Source organism: Abrus precatorius, unplaced genomic scaffold, assembly GCF_003935025.1.
Source record: "Abrus precatorius isolate BTA unplaced genomic scaffold, Abrus_2018 Scaffold11, whole genome shotgun sequence".
Lineage (NCBI taxonomy): Eukaryota > Viridiplantae > Streptophyta > Magnoliopsida > Fabales > Fabaceae > Abrus > Abrus precatorius.
Genome location: NW_020874303.1, coordinates 2,171,809 through 2,194,200, shown reverse-complemented (window position 1 = coordinate 2,194,200; position 22,392 = coordinate 2,171,809). Strand labels below are relative to the sequence as shown.

At 28.2% G+C, this 22,392-nt stretch overlaps 2 protein-coding genes across 2 annotated transcripts; both read left to right on the top strand.

Moving 5' to 3' along the window:
- Nucleotides 1-12,293: 12,293 nt before the first annotated feature.
- Nucleotides 12,294-15,894, top strand: LOC113854283. The gene is made up of 3 exons (XM_027485198.1): nucleotides 12,294-12,671; nucleotides 13,789-15,412; nucleotides 15,563-15,894. Exons 1-3 carry the CDS (start codon nucleotides 12,294-12,296, stop codon nucleotides 15,892-15,894), a joined length of 2,334 nt encoding a protein of 777 aa, XP_027340999.1.
- A 1,837-nt stretch (nucleotides 15,895-17,731) lies between these two features.
- LOC113854279 (probable disease resistance protein At5g45440) lies at nucleotides 17,732-18,808 on the top strand. Its single transcript, XM_027485193.1, has one exon. It carries the CDS (start codon nucleotides 17,732-17,734, stop codon nucleotides 18,806-18,808), a length of 1,077 nt encoding a protein of 358 aa, XP_027340994.1.
- Nucleotides 18,809-22,392: the final 3,584 nt, after the last annotated feature.

Below are 22,392 nucleotides of genomic sequence, written 5' to 3'. Positions count from 1 at the left end.
TTGGAAATGGAAATGATAAAAGTGTGATGAGATTGTATAAACATGTATGTTAATGAAAATGACTAATATGTGGTAGTGTAGTATTAATTAATATTTAATTGTATAATTATGATTTTGTTATGACAAATAATATGATATCTATTTGTGTTATATTTGAAAAATAGAATAAATGCTCACCCTTACATAACCTGCAGGCAAAAAAGATGACAACACACCTCATGCATATTAGAGTATTAGATGTTTATGTTATTAATAGATTAAATTATGTCTTTAAGGAATATAGACATGTAATACATTTAAATTTTAGAGTCTATTTTGAGGATAATTAGGAGTGTATATTATAAATAGCCTATAACTATGCAGTTCCTTTTTATTTCCTCACTAGTGGTCCAATTCATCACTCTTTTAGTTTTTATCTATACTAGAGAATGGAAACGTCCTCTCGAATCATGAATAAACTTATCATGATCATGATTTGTTAGGAAAGCCAAATAGTTACACATTTGAGAGATTTCCTAGTATAGAGATGCTAGTGGACTCTGGTAATGCTTACATTAAAGAGGATAATGAGTTAACTACTGAAGACTTGACAGAAATTGAAGGATGACATGATATAGATGAATAGTTTCAGGTCCTTGGTATATATGGAAATGGGTATGAACTGTTGTATATTTTAGAATATGTTGAATGAAAAATCTGTAAATATAATACTTTATGATTATAATGAGAAATTGAGAATTTATCTACCCTCAATTCAAAATTAATTATATTAATAAAATATTATTTACCCACTTTAAAAAAATATTTAATAACTTTTTGTATTTCACCTATTCATAAAATAAATTGTTTGGAATCAAAACTACTAGAGAATTTGTTAGAAAAGTTCATTATATTTTACTCTTACACATTAAGATTTAATGAATTAAAATTATTAAATATGTTATATAAGTTCTTGAGAAATTAAAATATTCACTAGTTAGAGTATCACTTAATCAATAACCTTGTTTCCAATTGTAATGTAACCACTTCTACTACGCTCACGCCAACAACTTCTGCAAGATGGTCTTCTTGGTGGTGCAATGTAACCTTTTTTTCATTGTAAAATCAATTAAATAAAAAAAATGCTAATGATATACATTTTAACATTCTTTTTCAACATATTTTCATTTGTTAATTAAAATTTATGAAAAACTACAAAAATATGAAAGAAAAATATTAATTTAGGAGTGACAAAGAGTGGGACTCACTTAACTTTTGTAGTTAACCAATAGTGAGAAATATGTTTGTTTTGCTAGCATATTTTTATTAAATAATTTTGAGACTAGTTTAATTTCAGCCCATAAAGAATAAAAACACATGACTTGGAAAACTTACATTGATTCTACCATATCAAATATAAGAATTTATTAGGTTAAATTACAATATCAGTTTTTTAAATTTAATTTAAGTTTTAGTATTTTTATTTAATTTATTTCCTCTACTTTTTATGATACTTTTTTTATTTAGAAAATCCTTTTTTAATATTAATAAAAAATGATTAAGCCTTCAATTTAGTCCTTAAAATTGTAAGTGTAACATTTTTCAGTTACTACAAACTTTAAAACTCCACATTAGTCTCTTACTTTTGGTTACATTTATCAATTTAGTCCTTTGCTCACACATTATTAACATGCAGTAACAAAATTCTATTTTAAGTTACATATATAATTGATTGTGTGATAAAAATTGATATATATGATGTGATATATGTTTTTATTTTATTTTAGTTTTTAAAATTTTTAGTATTAGACAATTTTGTTCTTGAATTTTAAATTTTTTTATCTATACATCCTTTATCTTCTTCATTCTTCCTTAACACTACTATTGCTAGCCATCTTTGTGATCTTTGCCAGCAACTTTGTTGCTACCATACACTTTTCTAACGCTATCACCTTCTCTCCATCATACCACTTCTACTCCCCACACAAAACAAATTAGTTGTCTTCTTTGAAGGAAGGGATTGAAGCTCCTACTAGAGTTGCCACAAAACCCTTTTTGTATGGCTTTATGGCTTCGGAGAAGCTTCTAGAGGGTCTTGTAACAATGTTTTTGGGTTTTGAAGAGACAAAGCATATGAAGTTGAATGCATCATCAACCGAGGGGGTTATTAAAAACTCAGATGAAATCTATACATGAAACGAAAAATATAGATTGGTTTGATGGGATTAGAAGATAATGGAGTGGTGATTCTATGCAAAACACAAATGGAGTGGTGATTCTATGCAAAACACAAATGGAGTGGTGATTCTATGCAAAACATAAAATTTTCTCTCTCTTTTAGTGGGTACATGACAAAGAAAATGAAACAAAAAGAAGGGGAGAGTGAAGAACAAAGACAAGGAAAGAGAAAGAGTTTAAGGCAAGATGACGTGGTTGAATAGGGAAAAGGTGTTAACATCGAAGAAGTGTTGGATGACAATGACGAAATTGCTAGTGGAAAACACAAATGGTAGCTAGCGATAATAGGTTCCGATGAATGTAATGTTAAGGAAGAATAAAGAAGAACAAAAATGAATAACACATGCATCTACAACTTCAATCTTAGAGGGTGAAATTGGAGCTTTCCCATTGTTCAGTTTTAGAAAAGCCTTGAACTCTTGATTTTGTGCTTTTTACTTATTGAATTCTTGTTTTTTTATTAAATCTTTATTTAAAATTTTTTATTTGGTGTCTTGATCATTTAGAATCATGGATATTTGTTCAAAATTGTAAAAAATTGTTCATCCAAGTTTTTTGCATATTCTTTAAAGTTCATTCAATTTTGTTCTTGTTAGTTTATTGTTTATATGTTATCTTTATCTCTTTGTTATTTGTTTAAGTATTTATTATCTTTTCAATTTTCAATATGTTATCTTATCTTTTTATTTTTGTCCCTCGGTTGTCTTAACATTTTTATCTATTAAAAATTTTGTTTTATCTTTATTTTCATTTTGTTACCCTTTAGTTGTTAATTTCTCGTCAAACTTTTCTCAGGGAATTTTACCTATTTTCTCTTTTGATCGATAAGTTGCGTAGATTGTTACATTGCATATTATAGCCTTAAAGTAGGATTGACTAATGAGTTCATACAATAAGTAATTATTTTTTTATTTTAAACAAAATAATCTATATTAGTTTGTATGGTTTGTTGAATAATTCTAATAAAGTAAGGTTTAATATAACATTTATTAGACTTTTAAGAGATAATAAAGTTAGAGGACACAGCAAAAATAAATAAATAAATAAAGTTAGAGGAAGTTCTATTTTAAACTTTAAAAATTTCTCTCCACTATCTTTGAAAACATAAATTACTAAAAACACAATAACACAGGTACATTTTATTTTCACAATTAAATTTAAATAAATCTCTTTTACGTCTTTATTGTGTGAAAGTTATAAAATTTAAGATTTTTTAAATTTAAATAATTTTAAAAATTGTGAAACAAAAAAATTTACATACACAAAAACATATTTCCAAGGTTGAGTAATGCTTATTTTGTACATAAAATAGTTCAATGAAATTTTTTTTTTAATTTTGTATTTTTTTAAATAGTTTAGTCTAACAAGAACAAGTATATAAAGAGAACATTAATTTCTTCATAAGTTTATTATCAATTAAAATAATATTAAAAAAGGTTACTCAAATTTGAATACAATTGAGCAGAGGAAATAAGTAAATAGAAGTGACATGAAGATAGAATTTAATGCTACTTCACGTTAGCATTTCGTTAAGACTAAGCAGAGAAAAATGGAACAAAAGATTACTCAAAAACCAGAAGAACAAAAAGTAACATAAAGCTTAACTTGTACCTGAAAGAATGGATGTTTTGGCTCAGGTAGTACTTGCAACAATTTATACCTGTGAATCAGCTATGTATACACTGTATAGTAATCATCAATACATGCATTTTAACTAAATATTTTATATGAACAAGTGATAACTAAATTCCTTGTATACACTGTATATATAAAGTATACACAATAACACGATCATGCTTTATATTTTTAAATTTAATTGAGTAACTGTTTAAATTCTATTTTAAAATTTGATCAAAATAGAAAAGTACATACGTTCATCTATGATTTGTATAATAAGACGTGTCAATAATTATTTAATAAGTGTTCCTAAATAGTTTTAACAATGAATGTGGATTTAAGTTATATTATTCTAAAATTATAAGGACTTAAACCAAAGTTTTTAATGTATAAGACAAAAATATAAAATTAAAATAAATTAAGAACAAAAAATGCATTTAACCCATACACTATTAACTTGCAAGTTATCCATGCATTTTTTTTTTAATTTGATTGTATAAATAATAACAATTATGATATTTCAATAAAATTTATAAATAAAAATAAGTATATTAAAATATTTATAAATAATAACAATACTATACGTTATTTGAAAAAATAAATGAAAAAGATAAATAAAATTTTTAAAATTGAAAACTATAATTTTAAAAATAAAATATTTCTATTAATATTTGTCATTTTTATTTATTTAATAAATTAATATATTTTAAGTTAATGCTTGTCATTTTTATTTGTATGATAAAGTAATATATTTTGAGTTAGTACTAAAGGTATAAACTAAAAAAAATCAAACTATAAAAACGTATAAAAAACTATATTTATTCCAATTAGAAACACAATTGGAGAAAAAAAAAGTTATGTGATATATCATCTTTGTCTCAACTTTAATCAGAAACACATATTTGACTTTTAGTTAAATAATTAAAGACGCAGTTAGAGATAAAATAAATTTCAGATAATTAAAATTTCATGTTGTTATGTTTGATATTATTAATGACCTAAATCAAGATGAAGTTAGAGACAAAAAATATTGAGAGAAGTAATTTTTGTCTCTAATTACATAAAATTTGTTTTCTTTTTTCTGTTCATTAAATTTTATCTCTAATAAAGAAAAATTCTCTCTGTTTCTATGTCAGACAAATTTACTTTCAATTTTATGATAGTTTTGAGCTAGGCACAAAGGAGAAACGAATAAAAAGGAGAAATTTTTTGACTTTTAATAAGAAAGCAACATATGCTATTAACTTTACAAGTTTTATGAATTATCCTTTTACAAGTGATAATTTTGTGTCCATTGAATTTGGTTGCTATGATGTTTGTATCCAGAACATCACATGTGGACTTATTATTTATTTTCAAGAAAAAATTATATTTATATTATTTCTTATTCTTAAAAGCTTATATATTTTTTATTCAGTTAACCTTATCTTATTTCAACATTGGTAATTTGGGAAATGACAACCCTAAAGGTTGTATTTCAAACATTATGACAAGGAACTTACTTATATACAAGTGTTAGACAATGGGGTTAGAATAAAGACATTTGATTCTTAACACACATTTTGACAAGTCTAATCTTTACCTAACAACTTAAAGTTCTCAAAATAATTAATCCACTAATGTTAATTTTTTATGATCAAGTGTTGTAAAATTTGATTCTTAACACTCCCTAAAGTAAAAAGAAAAGAAAAGAAAAGTGAATAAGGAGAAATAGATTATAGCTACGTAAATATATTACAATAAAGAAGGTTTGAAATATTGTTACCTGAGTGAAACTTGTCTATGTATATTTCTTCTCAACTATTTGTTCGTATTTTAAGTTGAAGGATGTTGAGCTCTCAAATCTCAATTTATGAACTTGGAGTGAATTGTGCCTTCTTTTTAAACCCTCAACAATTTTGGAGTTTACTTGCTTATCTCTGAGAAAAGTTAGATTCTTCAAGTTTTCATAAATACTTTCCTTGAGATAAATTTTTAATTATTCTTTACTTAAAACTCAAGTTAGATTATGAATGTGAAATACCCATCTTGTTTATATGCCTCATCTTTATCACTTTGAATGAAAAATTATACTTCAATCAAAATAAACTAAAACTTAAAAAAATATTATTAATTATTGAAAAGATATCTGCAGTTTTTCAGTCTAAACGATGGGTCAAACTTTCAATAAATAAATAAATAAAACAACAAAAGAAACAAAGGAAGAGAACATTTGGTTGACCAATGTACTTCGTAAATATATTTCAAGACTACTTGGGTTCACTGAATTTGGAGAAAAGAAATGAAATTTAGCATCAAATTAAAGGCCTTATCCTGAATGTACAAAAATTATCAATCGGTTGGATCCCAAATATAAGTCTTTGACAATTTAATATATATTATCGTTTATTAAATTACTTTTTCAATAATTTCTTAAATTTAAAATATCATATGTTCTTTAAATTAAAAAATAAAAGCTAAAATGTATAATAATAAATTTAGTGCATTCAACAAAATATATTATCTTGTAGGAAAAGAAGAGTTTTTGAAATTGATTCCCGACGTTGCTTAGCCATAATTTAAAAATGAAACATGGTTAATTAAATACATACTTCTTTGTTAACATTTTTGTATGTGAAGAAAAAATAAAATATTATATATAAATAGAGGAAGAATTTTTTACACTAGTGTAAGTTTAAAAATTTTTATACTCAATTTGAGCCTTTCAATTAAGTTACATCTAATAGTTTATAATTTATTACTGTACTGATAGTTAAATATAAGTTAAATGAAAAGTTTAGATTAAATAAAAGAGTTTTATATGTATATATACGAACAAATATTCTCAATGTAAATTTATTAATTGCAATATACAAAATTTATTAATTTTTTTTTTAAAAAAAAGTATCACTCTTACTGGACCAATTTTTAGATGGAGATATTCCAAAACGGAAATCTCCAACCAAGCATATAGTGATGAATTCTTTATAAACAGTTGTGCTTGGTTGTTCACCAAAGAAAGGGATGGGAGAAAGATAGTTTTATTCTTTTTTTATTTTAAATTCTAACATTGTTTCTTATTTTATATTTTTTTAGTTCTTTTTTTATGTTTTTATACTTTAAAATTTACAATAATTTATAAATACTGATTTCATATTCATTAAGATTTAATTAATATATTTTTTATTATTAAAAAATTTAACTCATCTAAAAACTACAAATTTTATATTGATTATATCAATTTAGTTTGAATTTATATAAAAAGTAATTTATAGGTAAATCAATCTTAAAATTTTTTATTATTTTTTAAAATGCCACCGCGCTATTTATTAGATCGGTGAATTATTAACTAATATAACAAAAAGTGCCAGGGTTTATTTTTGTCTTTTTGTGAGTATTTTTAATTTTTATGTTTCTTTCAATAATTTTTACTCAGAAATATTAATAAAATTTCCTTTTTCAAAAAATAAAATTGAAAAAGTAATAGGTTAAATATGTAATATTGGGTATAAATTTTAATAAATGTAAATAGATTAAATACAAAAAACAAATAGTCTTACTTAGCTGATAGGATTATTTTTAGAAGATACTCATGGACGTGTGTGTTGAAGTAGAACCCTCTGCTGTGAAGGGTGATAGGAGCAAATCCTTGTTGTTTGATGCTTGAAGATTGGCGCATGAGTTAAAGCAATTAAAAGGGATGAAGAAATGGAAAATCATAGCAAAAGTATGGGTTGAGTTGTTATCATATGCAGCATCTAAATGCATACCCATTACTCATGTCAAACAACTTAGTAAAGGTGGAGAATTCCTTTCCCTTGTTTGGCTATTGATGACTCATTTAGGCTTCTCTGTATTATTTCCTGATGATGAAAAGTTATTCTTCGCTTAAAAGTATATGTCAGATTACGAAAACCACAAACTATTACTTTTTCACTCAAAGTGTATGAATCAAAGGGAAAATTACAAATCTTTTAACAGCGTTTAGTTTTCTATGTGATGAAAATGCTTTTAATAGCATTTCGTATTTGTGCATACCAAACAAGTGAAAATGTCGGTATAATGATAATTATGCGTCGTTATCAACAAACTAAAAACTGTAAAAAAAATGTAATTTCTCTTATCCTTTTGACAGGAGTTACAGGCTAAATAACAGGAATCCTAAAATTTAGCCTAAAAACCTGTCAGTTACAACATATTTACAATAGGAAAATGTAAAAGCTATTTTATCAATTACAATAAGAAATTATTATAAATATCTACAATTATAATAATTATAGACAAACTTAATAATCTGGAAATATCGCATAAAAAATGCTTCAACTTCCATTAAAATCTTCCCTCCTATTGTTGTCGGCACGGCAAGTCAACCAGTAGCAATTTGCCAACAAGAATCCTCGAGTAGAAGTGCCAATAAGATATCAAATAATGTGATGAACAACAATTAGATGAAGATGTTTAGGAGAAGACATGAATTGACTTGCGATATTATATCCAGTTGTGGTCAAGTAAATAAGACTTCCAACTAAATTCCTACACAAAGTTAGATTATTCAACAATTGTAATAACCTAGTTTTTATTGCAGTTTTTTTTTTTTTTTTAAATAGAAGAGTTTGATTTTTGAAAACTGTAATATTTCTTACTCAAACGAGAAATGTCTCGTTCAAGCGAGATCAAATCATCTGAAATGGGAGTCTCAGAGCTTTCTCGTTCAAGCGAGATTAACGCAGTGGATGAAGACTTCTCTAGAATATCAAGTCACGTTTAAGCGGACCTATCTTGTTTAAGCAAGAATAAATTTGTTCAAGTGAGGTTATTAGAAAACATGTAAAAGTTTTTGTGTATTTATCTTGTTCAAGCAAAAATGGGCTTCACGCAAGTGAGAAAGTCATCGCTCATACTGTCGCCCAAGTAAGAAATGTCACAACCCCTCCTCAAAGGATCAATAACATTACATTTAATTATACCTAGTACAATTTATCCAATAAGATAAAGTCCATCAAAACATTCAATTTAATATGATTCGCAAAAAAATAAAACCCGAAACCTCAATGGTGGATTAAAACCTCACAGCATTCTCATAAATTTTATATTTTATAACTATAATTATCTATTGGCAATATATAAATATATACAATGACTGCTCAGTAGCAAGTTCAAAATATAATTTTACATTATTATTATTGAATATTTACATCTCATATTAGATCTGTAATCAAATAGCTTAACCTCACAAATGAGGCCTAAATTTCAAAATTTCCAAAGCTATAGATTCCAAAAATGATACTTGATCACTATCACTTCTCAGCTAGCCCATCAGCATGGGAAGTGGATATGCTACTATTCTTACCTGCTCATGTACTACCATACTATCATTACAATACACACAAATACAAACAAAAAATGCAAGGTGAGGTTGTATAATAACTAGTCATAATGTAAGGAAATAAAGATACAAATAATTGTACAGTCTAGTGCAAATACAACTTTCAGCAAGGTAATATAGCAATTTTCAACCATCTAATATGAATGTAACAGATCAATTTCAATTGGTTTCATAATTTAAGGAAACCTACAATTTGCTAGTCTAGGAGTAACCCATCTTAGTATCTGAATCTAGATATACAGGCACAGCTCAACATATTTTATAATCATTATATGTCTACTCACCTAAACATATAACTCAGCTCTAGTATAATAATATCTCATACAATTTCTGATGATACAACTCAGCCATAAATTTATATTCCTAACAAAATTCAGCAATTTTCTCAACTATCATAGGTCACAGCAAGTATCAGCATTTCAAACTTTTATCACAATCATAACCAACACAAAATATTGGCATTTAACAACAAATTTCAACATTTTCAGCGCATCATTCACAAAATATAAATTTTTTTTCATAAATAAGTTATATATATATATATATATATATATATATATATATTGTCTTTTACCCTAGGGTTTATCCATACATCAATTCATCCTTAGCTACATCAGAATATATATACACATGCTTCCCATTATCTTAGTGAATAACAATAATAACTTAGAATAAGCTCCTCTTACCTAGAAATAGATGTTTCTCAAGTCACGATTCTCGTGAGTTCCAAGGAAAGAATACAATGCTGAGATTAAAACTATAGCTCGAACGATTCAAATTTCTCATATCAAATCGCAATGGACATTCACCTCAAACTCATAATTTTATTGCTAAAGAGAGCAACTCTTGCTACAGTGAGATATACTAGATAATAGATCATTCTTGCTATTTATCATTTTTGCTACAGTGAGAGTCTTTTTCATTACAGCGAGAGGACTCTAGAGAGTCTGATTATGGACAACTAATATCACTATAACAAGATATATCTCGCTACAATGAGATATCTAGCAGTTTTACACCAACTAAACCTATTCAATTCACACATGTATCAACTTTTTACTAAGTAACTATACGACTCACATACATATACCCAAACTATTTCATACATTTATCAACATACAGTATCACATTCAAAATACAAAAACATCATAGTCAAACATACACATCCACATAAGTGAAATAATTTTACACACTGTTTAAATAGTTCTGCTTGGTTCTTCACCAAAGAAAGGTATGGGAGAAAAAAGTCTTATTTTATCTTTTTTTTAATTTTTAATTCTAACATTTTTTTATTATTTTATTATTTTATTTTTTTAGTTTTTTATGTTTTTATACATTAAAATTTAAGATAATTTTATAACTATTGATTTCATATTATTTAAGATTCAATTAATGTATTTTTATTATTAAGAAATTAACTCATCTTAAAAACTATAAATTTTATATTGATTATATCAAATTAGTTTGAATTGATATAAAAAGTAATTTGTCGGTAAATCAATCTTAAAAAGTTTTATTATTTTTTAAAATGCCACCGCGATATTTATTAGATTGGTTAATTATTAACTTATGTAATAAAAAATGCTAGGGTTTAATTTTGTCTTTCTGTGAGTATTTTTAATATTTGTGTTTCTTTCAATAATTTTTACTCAGAAATATTAATAAAATTTCCTTTTTCAAAAAATAATAGTAAAAATAAAATTGAAAAAGTATTAGGTTAAATATGTAATATCGAGTATAAATTTTAATGAATGTAAATAGATTAAATACAAAAAAAAAAAATAAAATACAGGCCGACTTTCGTCAGTTATAGCAGTCATACTTAGCTGATAGGATTATTTTTAGAAGATACTCATTGTTTACACAAAAAGTATTATTTATAAATATTTTAATTTACATTAAAAACAGTTAATTTTGACAAGACACTTTATTAATCTTATGTTTTAAATTAGGACAACAAATTACTATGGATTGGTGATTTTAAATTAAATGATGTTTGTAAATATTTTATTTAAATGAGTTAATTTAAGTGGGATGTCTTGTTAATTCCATGTTTTAAATTGAAATACCAAAATTGTGACAATTGGTGATCTACATTTAGATTAAATTATGTTTTTATACATATTCTTTTTTAACGTCAAATAAATTAATTTACTCAAGATGTCTTATTGATAAGAATTTTTCAGTGATGATATATTTATTCCTTATTAATAATTTGTAAAGCATCGAAACCATTTTAATATATAAGTTTTTATAAAACTTCTCTTTTTTTCGTGATCAACATTTTATTTTGTTGACATACAATTTTGTTTTTCAAACCCTTTTCTTTAGATTTGATAAGTGCATGTATATTATGTTTATTTGAGCTTCCTATACTTTAACGTTGATTATGATGTGTGTTTCACAGTTTATTTTTGTTAAATGTTAATTACGTGAAACTTTGGTGTTCACTGCCACCACTCTTTGTATGTGTTGCCAACATAGCATCACTTGACTTGTCCAAACTCCACCACTAATAGATAACATATCATAGTTAGTATTTTATTTCGAAACACGCAGTTAGATTCTTACAAAGTTGAATAAAACCAAATTTGAATCAACGCTTTGAATTAGTTCCTTAGCCCGTGTCTTGTAAGATAAGTTTTTACAACACGTAGTTATATTCGTCCATTGTGCTTTCACGGCTTGAAGGTAACTTGTCTTGAACCAAAGCAAAAGAGAAGCATTTCCCTGACACACAAGAAGACAATAAAGAGCAAAGCAAAAGAAACAAAGCAGAGGATGCACATAGTTCTCTTCAATCATAGTTATTATTAGCCAACTTTATAAAGATAGAGAATGAAATATTGTGAGAGTGTGTTATAAGACTTAACCATTAAATAACTTTAGTATCTTTAGTGATGGAGGGAGATCTATATACATCACAACCACTCCAAGCCTAAAATGGAAAAGAAAAGAAAGGAAGAATATATAATGGCCTTCTAAGTATGAATCTTTCGTAAAGAAGATAAAAGAAATTTAAAGAAAATGAACAATTCATGGTCTCCTATTTAAGATCTTGAATCAATCATAGGAAGAAAGAGAAAGAAAAACAATGGTTAACCCAATCCCAGAATTTGCTAAGAAAGTATGGTCCAAGTGGAATATTAGAGGCGTTATCCTTGTTAGTCTTACCCTACAAATAATTCTCATATTTATGGCACCTATGAGAAAACGCACCAAAAAAAGCATATTGGTTATGTTGCTATGGTCTACATACCTTCTTGCAGATTATACAGCCAACTTTTGTGTTGGACTCATCTCCAATAAATATGCGGATGAAGACAAACCCAGCTCCACTATCAATGATTTCGTGCTTGCATTTTGGACACCCTTTCTTCTATTGCATTTGGGTGGCCCTGACACCATCACTGCTTTTTCTCTTGAGGACAATGAACTTTGGCTCAGACACATGCTTGGACTCATTGTTCAGGTCAAGATGATCTCTTCATCATTTAAATTTTATTTCAATTTTATCTTTAACTTTAGTATAGTTTTATATTTTAGAGAATTATGATACTTTATGTCACTTCCTTGTTTTTTAATTTCTCTTAATACCCATTAACAATAGATATACTTACATTTTCTTTTACTGCGAGTAATTTATTTATAAAATCTTTTTTTATTTATTTCCCTTGTTCATAACACTTATCACGTGTATTTAAAATTTATATTATTTTAATTAATATTTATTTACAATAATAAGACATCTTATTTTAATAGATAATATTTTTTATAACATGGTATTTTATCAATATCAATATTATTTATTTTAAAATATATACTGTAAAGTATTCTTTAATATTAGATTTATAATTCTTTAATCCAATAGTTTAGATACATATATTACTGATTTCTTCTTTATGTAGTATGTATATTTATCATTTGTTAGAAATAGTTTTTCAAAATGTAAACTAACTTATTTTGAAGATAAATTCAGATGACATTTTGTATCATTTCAACTCAACCTACTTTTATATATATTGCAATTTATTTACGTTGGATATTAAATTTAAACACTTAAATTACTTTATAATTTTTATATAACATAAGAATGATAGGTAAACTCATTGACTCATCTTATTTATTATTTTTATGAAAATATATATTAAATTTTATATAATTTAAATATTTAAAGATATATTATTATGATTTTACATTTATTTATATAATATAAATATTTAAAGATATATATATATATATATATATATATATATATATATATATGTGTGTGTGTGTGTGTGCGCGCGTGCGCTTTAAAATGCACCTAAATATTTGATTTATATTTCTTTAATCATATAATTTAGATATATATTGTTAAAATTGATATAATATAATAACAAATTAAGTTAATTCAGTTTTATCCTACGTATTATTGTATCTTGATTGAGTCAAATTCAGGTCCCACCCTATGAACATTTTCGATTGAAAGGTACTAGGATAAACTTTTGCCAACTTATAAACACCTTGTTCATTACGATAATAAGATCGTACTCTTTTTTTTTATCTTTTTGGTAGATAGATCACATCTTTGCATTACTCGTTTACAGGTCTGTCTAACCAGTTATGTCTTCCTATTGACACTACCCGAAAACACGTTATGGCTCCCTACAACCTTTGTTTTCTTGGCAGGGATCATCAAGTTTGCCGAAAGGACTCGGTCTCTTCAACTTGCAAGTGTTAGCAACTTTCGGCAATCTATGGTTCGTAAACCAGACCCAGGTCCCAATTATGCAAAACTAATGGAGGAATTGAAGTCTAGAAGGGATGCTGGACTTCCCGCCAAAATAGTAAAAATGCCAGAAATTGCTGATCCAATACTACTAGACACTAACACTTCCCAACAATTTCAAAAGCTAGAAGAGGCAAGTACTAGTGCAAAGCATGGGGTTCAAGATGAGTCTAAGGATGAATCAGATGGCAATAGTATTCAAGAAACAACAAAAGTTGCCAGAGACAACGAGCAAGAGGAAAATCTATGTGATGTGGAGGTAGTGAGAGATGCTTATAACAACTTTGTTACATTTAAAGGGCTTGTTGTTGACATGATTTTTAGCTTCCATGAACGTAGTGACAGCCGCAATTATTTCATCAAACTAACTGCAGTAGATGCTTTGAGAGTTATAGAGGTTGAACTCAACTTCATATATGAAGCTTTTTATAGTAAGGCATCAGTTTTATTCAACAAAGTAGGATTCTTGTTTCGATTTGTGTCTGTTAGTTCAGTTGTGGCAGCCTTAGTGCTTTTTGTTTTTGACCAAAAGCAGGGTTGCAATGAGTTTGATGTTAAAGTCACCTATACATTGCTGTATGGTGCTGTGGCCTTGGATGTTGTGTCTCTGTACCTGCTCATTTCCTCTGATCACACATTTGCATCCTTTAACTCTCTTGGTTCTAAGAGAAACGATTTTGTTGGTGGCATAAGTGCATTCAAGGACTCTATTTTTAGAGGTTTTCTTAAGTTCAAGAGACCAATTTGGATAACAAGCGAGGTCAAGAGTCCAACTTGGTTACGAAATAGGAAGAAAACACAGTTGTGTAGGCATGTAATTTTTCGTAGATGGTCTGAATCCATTTCCGGATTCAACTTGGTATCATATTGCCTACAGAAGAAGAGGACACATTGGCTAGACAAGGTCATTGATTACATTGGAGCCAAAGAATTGGTAGAACAATGGAAATATGAGAAGAAGCAACCATTGCTCCAAGAGCTTTGGATTTTTATCTTCAAGGAATTGAAGAGAAAATCTGAGGATGTAGATGATGTTGAAACTATACAGAGAATTTGCTCTTCTAGAGGTGAGTGGGTTATCCAAGAGGGTGAATTACTGCGGGATGATATAGACAAATTGATGCCTCATGTAGATCGCAATATTGTTACCTTTGATGAATGTCTCATTTTGTGGCACATTGCCACAGACCTCTTGTTCTATGAAGTTGAAGAAGATGTTGAGAAAGGAAATCATAATGTTCATAAAAGTGATCAAGATGGTGAGCTTAAAGATTTGAGTAAGATTTTGTCAGATTACATGTTATACCTTTTGATCATGCAACCTACCATGATGTCTTCTGTTAGGGGAATTGGACAGATAAGGTTCCAAGACACATGTGTTGAGGCCACTAACTTCTTTAGCAAGAGGGAAATGATGTCAGAGGTTAAAGCACTTTCTAAACGTAGTACCTTTAGGTTCACTCAGTACTCGCCTATTTCTCAAGGAAAGAAAATGTCCAAGAAACTTCATGAATCCGTTAATAAATTCATTAGAAGAGGAAACACATTATCAGTAGATGGAGAAAAGAACCAAAAGAGTAAGGAGCAGGTAGCATGCATGAAACTCATGGATGTGTGTGTTGAAGTAGAACCCTCTGCTGTGAAGGGTGATAGGAGCAAATCCTTGTTGTTTGATGCTTGTATATTGGCCCATAAGTTAAAGCAATTAAAAGGGATGAAGAAATGGAAAATCATAGCACAAGTATGGGTTGAGTTGTTATCATATGCAGCATCTAATTGCATCCCCATTACTCATGTCCAACAACTTTGTAAAGGTGGAGAATTCCTTTCCCTTGTTTGGCTATTGATGACTCATTTAGGCCTTGCTAAACAGTTTCAAATCAAGGAAGGCCATGCAAGGGCCAAATTGATCGTGGAGGAATGATAGTCAAAGGAAGCTGAATGAGTTACTTGTGATCTTTTGTTTTTCTAAGCTAGTAGATGTAAAAGTCATCATTGTTTATTTTCTATATATATGTCACATCAAACAAAAACAACGTGTGCTTGTTTCAATGAATGATTAATCTACTTGAATTTTTATCAGTGGGAAAATGTACTTATATTAAAGGAGTAAAAGAGATAGAAAAATACTAGCAACATACTATTTTAAACCTGCTTTGTAATATTTTTTTACTGTTGATTAATTTTTAAAAAACCAAAGCACTTGTTTCATAAATTAATCACTCTTTCAAAAATGCTTAGGCATTTTAAAAAATTCATCAAAATAAAAAGTATATTCACCAGAGTATTATTTGGGTTCCTCTAAGAGATATTACAACCTTTAAACAAAACAAACTTGATAGACTACTGCTTACACACTTGTTTAATACACTGATAAGGACGTGAACACTTACTTAAAAGTTAAAAACATCTCCCTATCTTTGAATATAACTAACCCCATGATATAATTTTTAAAAGTTCTCAAATGCTAATTAAATAGTAAATAATAACACTCATTTGTATCTTTTCTTCTTTTCCTTTTGCTTCTAACCAATGATCTGCCGAAGTATGTGTCTTTTGCCATCAATAGGAAGGAAAACTTTTCTTTTTTCGATAACGAAAACTAATTATAGCTTAACAAAGAAATCCTAAGAATAATCCTCTCAAATAGGCCCAATACATGAGATTAGAAAAGTAATAACACCAGTCAACATAAATCCAACAAATCTAACTTACTAAAATAACTAAGAGTACATTCATATTTAATAAATGTAAATGAACCAACACAACAAGGCAAGTGACAGTTAAAATGGTTGTTATATAAGTGACTGACATCATTCTCTAGCCCGTGGATAAGTGCTACCGTATATCTTTCAGTCTTTCAAGATCAGAATCTTATTAAAATGAAAAATGCTCCTTAATTAACAATTAAAATAATTTGGTTTTGTTATTCATCACCGAATAGGCTTTCCAACATACTAAATTGGAATCTAAATTCAAAATAAATTAATTTAATAAACAGTTATATTATTTAAATATTTAAGAATTAATATTACATAGGATATCATATATAATTTTTATTTTTCTTTAATTTTATTTATACACATTTCAAAAATACCCAAGACACCAAAAGACACTACAAGAATTAAGATATACTACAAGTTGTTAGCATAAATACTTATATTCTAGCAACATTTATAAGTTATTGCTATACATGTTTATTTTCTCATCAAAATCAAAAAAGTAAATTTATTTTAACGATTTTATTGTGTCGATATTAGCACATTTGTATATGGCAGCAACTTTATCAATTGTTAATATAAGTACATAACTATTGTCGCTACATTTATAATATGTTGGTATAAAATTGTTTTACTTAATTATTTTGATTATCGTTGCAACTAGTACAACTATTGTTGAGAACCAAAAAAAGGGAAAAAAAAGCACAAAAAGTAAAAGTAAGGTGCCAGTGAATGCACAAAAAAAATATACTTTCCTTTAATGAATGGGTAAAACGTCCCCGAATAAAGATGTACTTGAGTGGCTTCATTCTTTTACCTAAAGAAAAATTGCTACTTTAATTATGTCTCTTCACCTTGTTCAAGTATTGAATCTAATTCCAAAATTGAAATGGTAATCCTGAAACATTTAATAAATAACATTGGCTTTGTCATATAATTGGAGGCCTTTCAACAACGAAAGCTGCAAAGTCGAAAAATCTTCATCATTGTTTATTTCCTCAATCATATCACCATTCACCCCCACTTTAGTACGGTTCCATCATGGCCTCAGACATTGCCCAATTCCTTAAACAAAATTTCTTGGATAGTTTCCAAGAAAGAGCTCTTAACCTATCACCTTCTGTCACTTCCCTACTAAATGCAATCAAGCAAGAATTCGAAGATAACAAGGTATATTGGTCACCTCCCCCCAGTGAATCCCTCTTTTGTATGTACCAACTTGACTATGCACTTAATGAGTTTCAAACTTACAAGACAACCCTCTCTCCATTCTCTCGTCCTGAGCAAGAAAATGACCCCAAAATAATGTTGGGGGAAACTAAGAGAAGACTCATTGAGATTCGAGAGAAGTCTCAAGAGGATGCAAACTCAAGCTTATTCACTTCATCTATGTTCCAAACCACAGATGATTCATCTTACTTTCCAGCATTTGATGAAGAAATCTCAATGATTCTTAAATGGCTTGAATCTAATGATCGTGGGTTTAAGGCCATTGGGATTGATGGGATGTGTGGCACGGGAAAGACTAAACTAGTAGAAAGGGTTCTGGAGGATCCACTTGTCAAAGGTAAGTACGAGAAGCCAATATGGGTGTCTTTGTTTGACTTGACATCAAAAGAGGAAATGGACATAAGGATTGTTAAGGAGTTGTTGGCATGTTTGAATGAGGATCCTGACCTATTGACCGAGGAACCCGAAGATGATTGGCTTGTGAATAAACTAAATGAAAAACTGAAGGCTCAAAAGTACTTGATTGTATTGGATGGTGTGTGGCATTGTAATGATTGGTTTAGTGATTTATATGTTGAAGGACAAGTTGGTGATAGGACCAAGCTTCTCTTTTCTCAAGCATTGCCCAAGGACGCTGGTGGTGCTGTCTTTGTGACTAGCAGGATAAAGGAGGTGACTAAACAATTGGTGGGTGAGAAGAATTTGATTCATCTTAAGCCTTGGAGTGATGAGAAAATGAAGGAGTTTGTGAAGCGTTGTATGGCAAGCCAAAGTAAGAGCAATGAGCCAATTCCTCAAGAAGAGATTGATTATGTTGCTTTTCATTGTCATGGTCTTCCTTTAGTTGCTGCAACTCTCTCAGATTGGATAGCCAACCAAAAAATTTGATTATGTGTTTTTGTTGTTCATACTTATTGTAATAAAAATTATGTAGAATTGAGATATTTCTCTACGAATCCTGAAAATTGCCAACAACACACTCTCTAATTAATATTGTAATTTTTATGTTTTTGGTAAAAGAAATTGTTGCAGTTTTTGCTCCAACAGTAGTTGGTTATAGTTGAAAATTTATCCTTCAAAGTGCACAAATTTTCCATTTTATGCACATTTGGTACGACTCTAGTGGAAATAAATAGTTGCTAAAAGTTTAGAGTTTAGTCATGCGATTGAGTAGGCCCTTTTAAAGGAAATATTATTTTATTAAAATTTTATCGTTCAAACTTCTTAAGATATAATATAATCATTTTTTTATTATTTTTAAATCATTAATAAACTAATCTTTTAGTTGGCATTTGGAAGAACATATAAAAATAACTTATGATTTTCTTAATTTTTTTAAATTTATTTCAATACAGTTTTTAGTATCACTTATATATTAAAATAATTTTTTATATCTTATATTAAATAGTTTCATGATCATGTCACTATCGTAAGGCTATAATAATATTATTGTATATAATGTGAGTAGTTAATCGTGATTTGAAGATCATGTTAATGTGAAATGTTATTAAGTAATTTAAATATTTAAATTTAACATTTACTATCAACGAATCATAATTTTATTATTTGTATGATCATTCATTATGTTATTAAAAAATTAATATTTTAGTATAACTCGTGTAAAATGTAATTATGAACTTAGATATGATTTAATTAAAAAAAAATCTATCAGTTAGCTTGAGAAATTATTTTTAAATCCTCAAAATATTTATGATAACCAACTTCATGGAAGTAGATGCAAAACGTGTGAAAAAATAGTATTGTCTCTACCTTAAGGTTTTTGAATATAATATCATAAAAAAAATACCAGTTGAACACCCAAATATCTCAACTACCGGTAACGACGCCATTTTGACAACCACATCGTAATGGTTTCAAACAAAATTAGACTCCCCAAATAAGCATGCAATATAGGGAGTAAACCTAGGTCATTTCACAAGAACACAAATTCATTCTATTTTCAACTTTAAACATGCAACAGTGATTAATTTAGGGGTTTGTGATTTAACGATAAATTAAAAATGAAAGTAATTTAAATGAAAGTGGATCAAGACAATGAAAATGAATCCAAAAATAAATTTGAAAACGAATTTGAAAACAAATCTAAAAATAAATATGAAAATGAATTTGAACTTAAAATTTGAAAACAAATCTAAAAAACATAATTAAGAACAAAAATTAAAAAAATGAAAATTGAAAACAAAAATTAAAAATGAATATTAAAAAGAAAATTGAAACATGAACAATTAAAACTAACACGAATTAAACCCACGAACCACAGACGCAAACTAGGATTATTATACCAAATTTATCCAAAACTCAAATGCAATAGAAAACAATCAATCAATATTACATTCCAGAACAAAAACCAAATTCAATCAAATTATGCATGCACAAATCTTAATTAAGAATTGCAAGAAGGTAAAAAGGTAAATTTGAAGCGCTCAATCGATCTAGCAATTCACGTCTGAGACGAGATGAATTGCGACACCAAATAATTAAGAATACAGCAGGATCCGAAGAGACGCAAGCGAATGGAATGAAACAAATTTACTCTCAAAAACGGGAAAGTGTCTTTACAGAAAAATGAAATTATTAAAAGGAAGAGAAGAAAGGTCCAAAATCAACCTTTTGACCCCTATATATACTCGTCTTAAATGAAAACAAAAATAAATGGGCCAAGGCCTCTGCGAAAAATAAAATAAAAGCCCTAAGTAGAAACTCTAAATATAAAAGGTAAATTTTAAGTCCAAACTTCAAAAATTAATAGAAAATAGCTCTAAACCCCAAATAGCATGATCCATATGTCCAAATTGAAGCCCAAAAATTCAGGAATCCATTGCAAAAAGAATCATAAAAAAGGAGGTCTGCAGAAAAAGTTATGACTGAAATAGTAGCAAAGGTCAGAATAGAAAAAAATACGAAATATAAAGTAAAGATGACAAATATTCATGAAAACCCCAATTTAATGCAAGAAATGTAAAAACATGCTAAATACAATAATTAAAGAGAGAAAAGGTATCTTGGAAGATGCCATAAGGCTATAAATGTGAGTATAAAATATGAATTATCAAATACTCCCACACTTAAACTTTTGCACTCCCAAGCAAAAGAAAGAAAAAGACAACAAGATAAATCCAAACAAAGTAAACTTTTTTAATGGATCCTAAAGTGAAAGTGATGTGAGCAAGTAAAACAATGAATTCATCAATCAAAGTATGAAAGAATCAAAAACAATCAAGAGTATGTCCTAACATAAAAGTAAAGAAGAACTTCAATCTGACTAAATCATGGATCACAATTGGCAAAAATTCTCTCAAAGGTATGTGTATCACTTATTCTCTCAAGTGTCTAGGTTAACATTTTCACTCAAAGCACATCATGAAAGTAAGCATAACCATAGGCTTGAAAAGTCTCTAATTTCCACTATTTGAAACATATGCATCAAAAGATCAATAGGACTTTTAGGTAAGTAATGTGGCTAGAGAAAGGTTGGATGAAAAGAAAGTAGACAAGGCTAAAAACCAAGAAAAAGAAGAGTAATAGGGAATGAGTTAAAAGCAAGTAGAAAGGTATCTAAAATTCAATACTAAAATTCTTCTTTTTTTTATTATTATTTTTTAAATGCTACTGTTGCAGTGACTAATAATGCATCAAAAATTCCAAACAAATCACAATAAAACACAATACCCCCACACTTATTTTTAACCAACTCCCAAAACAATTCCAAAGCTCATCTAATCTCTAAAGTTAGGTGAATCATGGTTTTTCAAGTCACATGGCTTGTAATGAGCTGCAAAATCATCAAGAAAGGGTTAATAAGGCTCAAAGGAGTAAACAAGTGAAATAAATGTAAGGTGAGTCAATTTGGCTAAGTAGCTAAAATGAGAAAGTAGGCCTAAATCATATCAACAGTGAATGTGAACAAATAATTTCAAAAGAGTCAAGTCAAGTTCTGGAGTACTTACAAACATGAGTGAATCACACAAGAAAGACAAATCTTACTAAGGTAATTATTCTACCAATCATTGATCCAAAATTTAACTATCATGAAAAACCAGCTAAACTCAAATGCATGAAACAATTCTATCATGTTATGGAACTCTCAACTAAGAATGACAAATAAAAAGTTGCTCACACAAATGAAATCTAAAATCAAAGGAATCCAATGAAAAATATGCTAAGGCACACTCCCCCCACACTTGAAACAAATATTATCCGCAATGTGGAAAAAAGAAATAGAAAATGCAAAACATATGCAAGAAGTCCAAGAAAAATAGAAAATGCAAAACATATGCAAGAAAGGTACAGGAAAGTATAAGGAAAAGAAACAAAAGTCAAAGAAAACAAAGCCCCAAGTGCCTATGTAGACACATCCTCCATCAAAGTAGGCTCCACTAAGGATAAATCAACTATGTTCTGAGCTGACTCCACTGGTTTGCTCTCCTGGAATAGTTTTAGCTGATGACCAT

Bases quoted from the DNA above. Each gene is read 5' to 3' on its own strand.
- LOC113854283 (XM_027485198.1), top strand. From the start codon at position 12,294: ATGGTTAACCCAATCCCAGAATTTGCTAAGAAAGTATGGTCCAAGTGG. The intron at 12,672-13,788 runs GTCAAGATGATC...ACTCGTTTACAG, and splicing joins TGCTTGGACTCATTGTTCAG to GTCTGTCTAACCAGTTATGT. The intron at 15,413-15,562 runs GTAGTACCTTTA...AGGAGCAGGTAG, and splicing joins GGTTAAAGCACTTTCTAAAC to CATGCATGAAACTCATGGAT.
- LOC113854279 (XM_027485193.1), top strand. From the start codon at position 17,732: ATGGCCTCAGACATTGCCCAATTCCTTAAACAAAATTTCTTGGATAGT.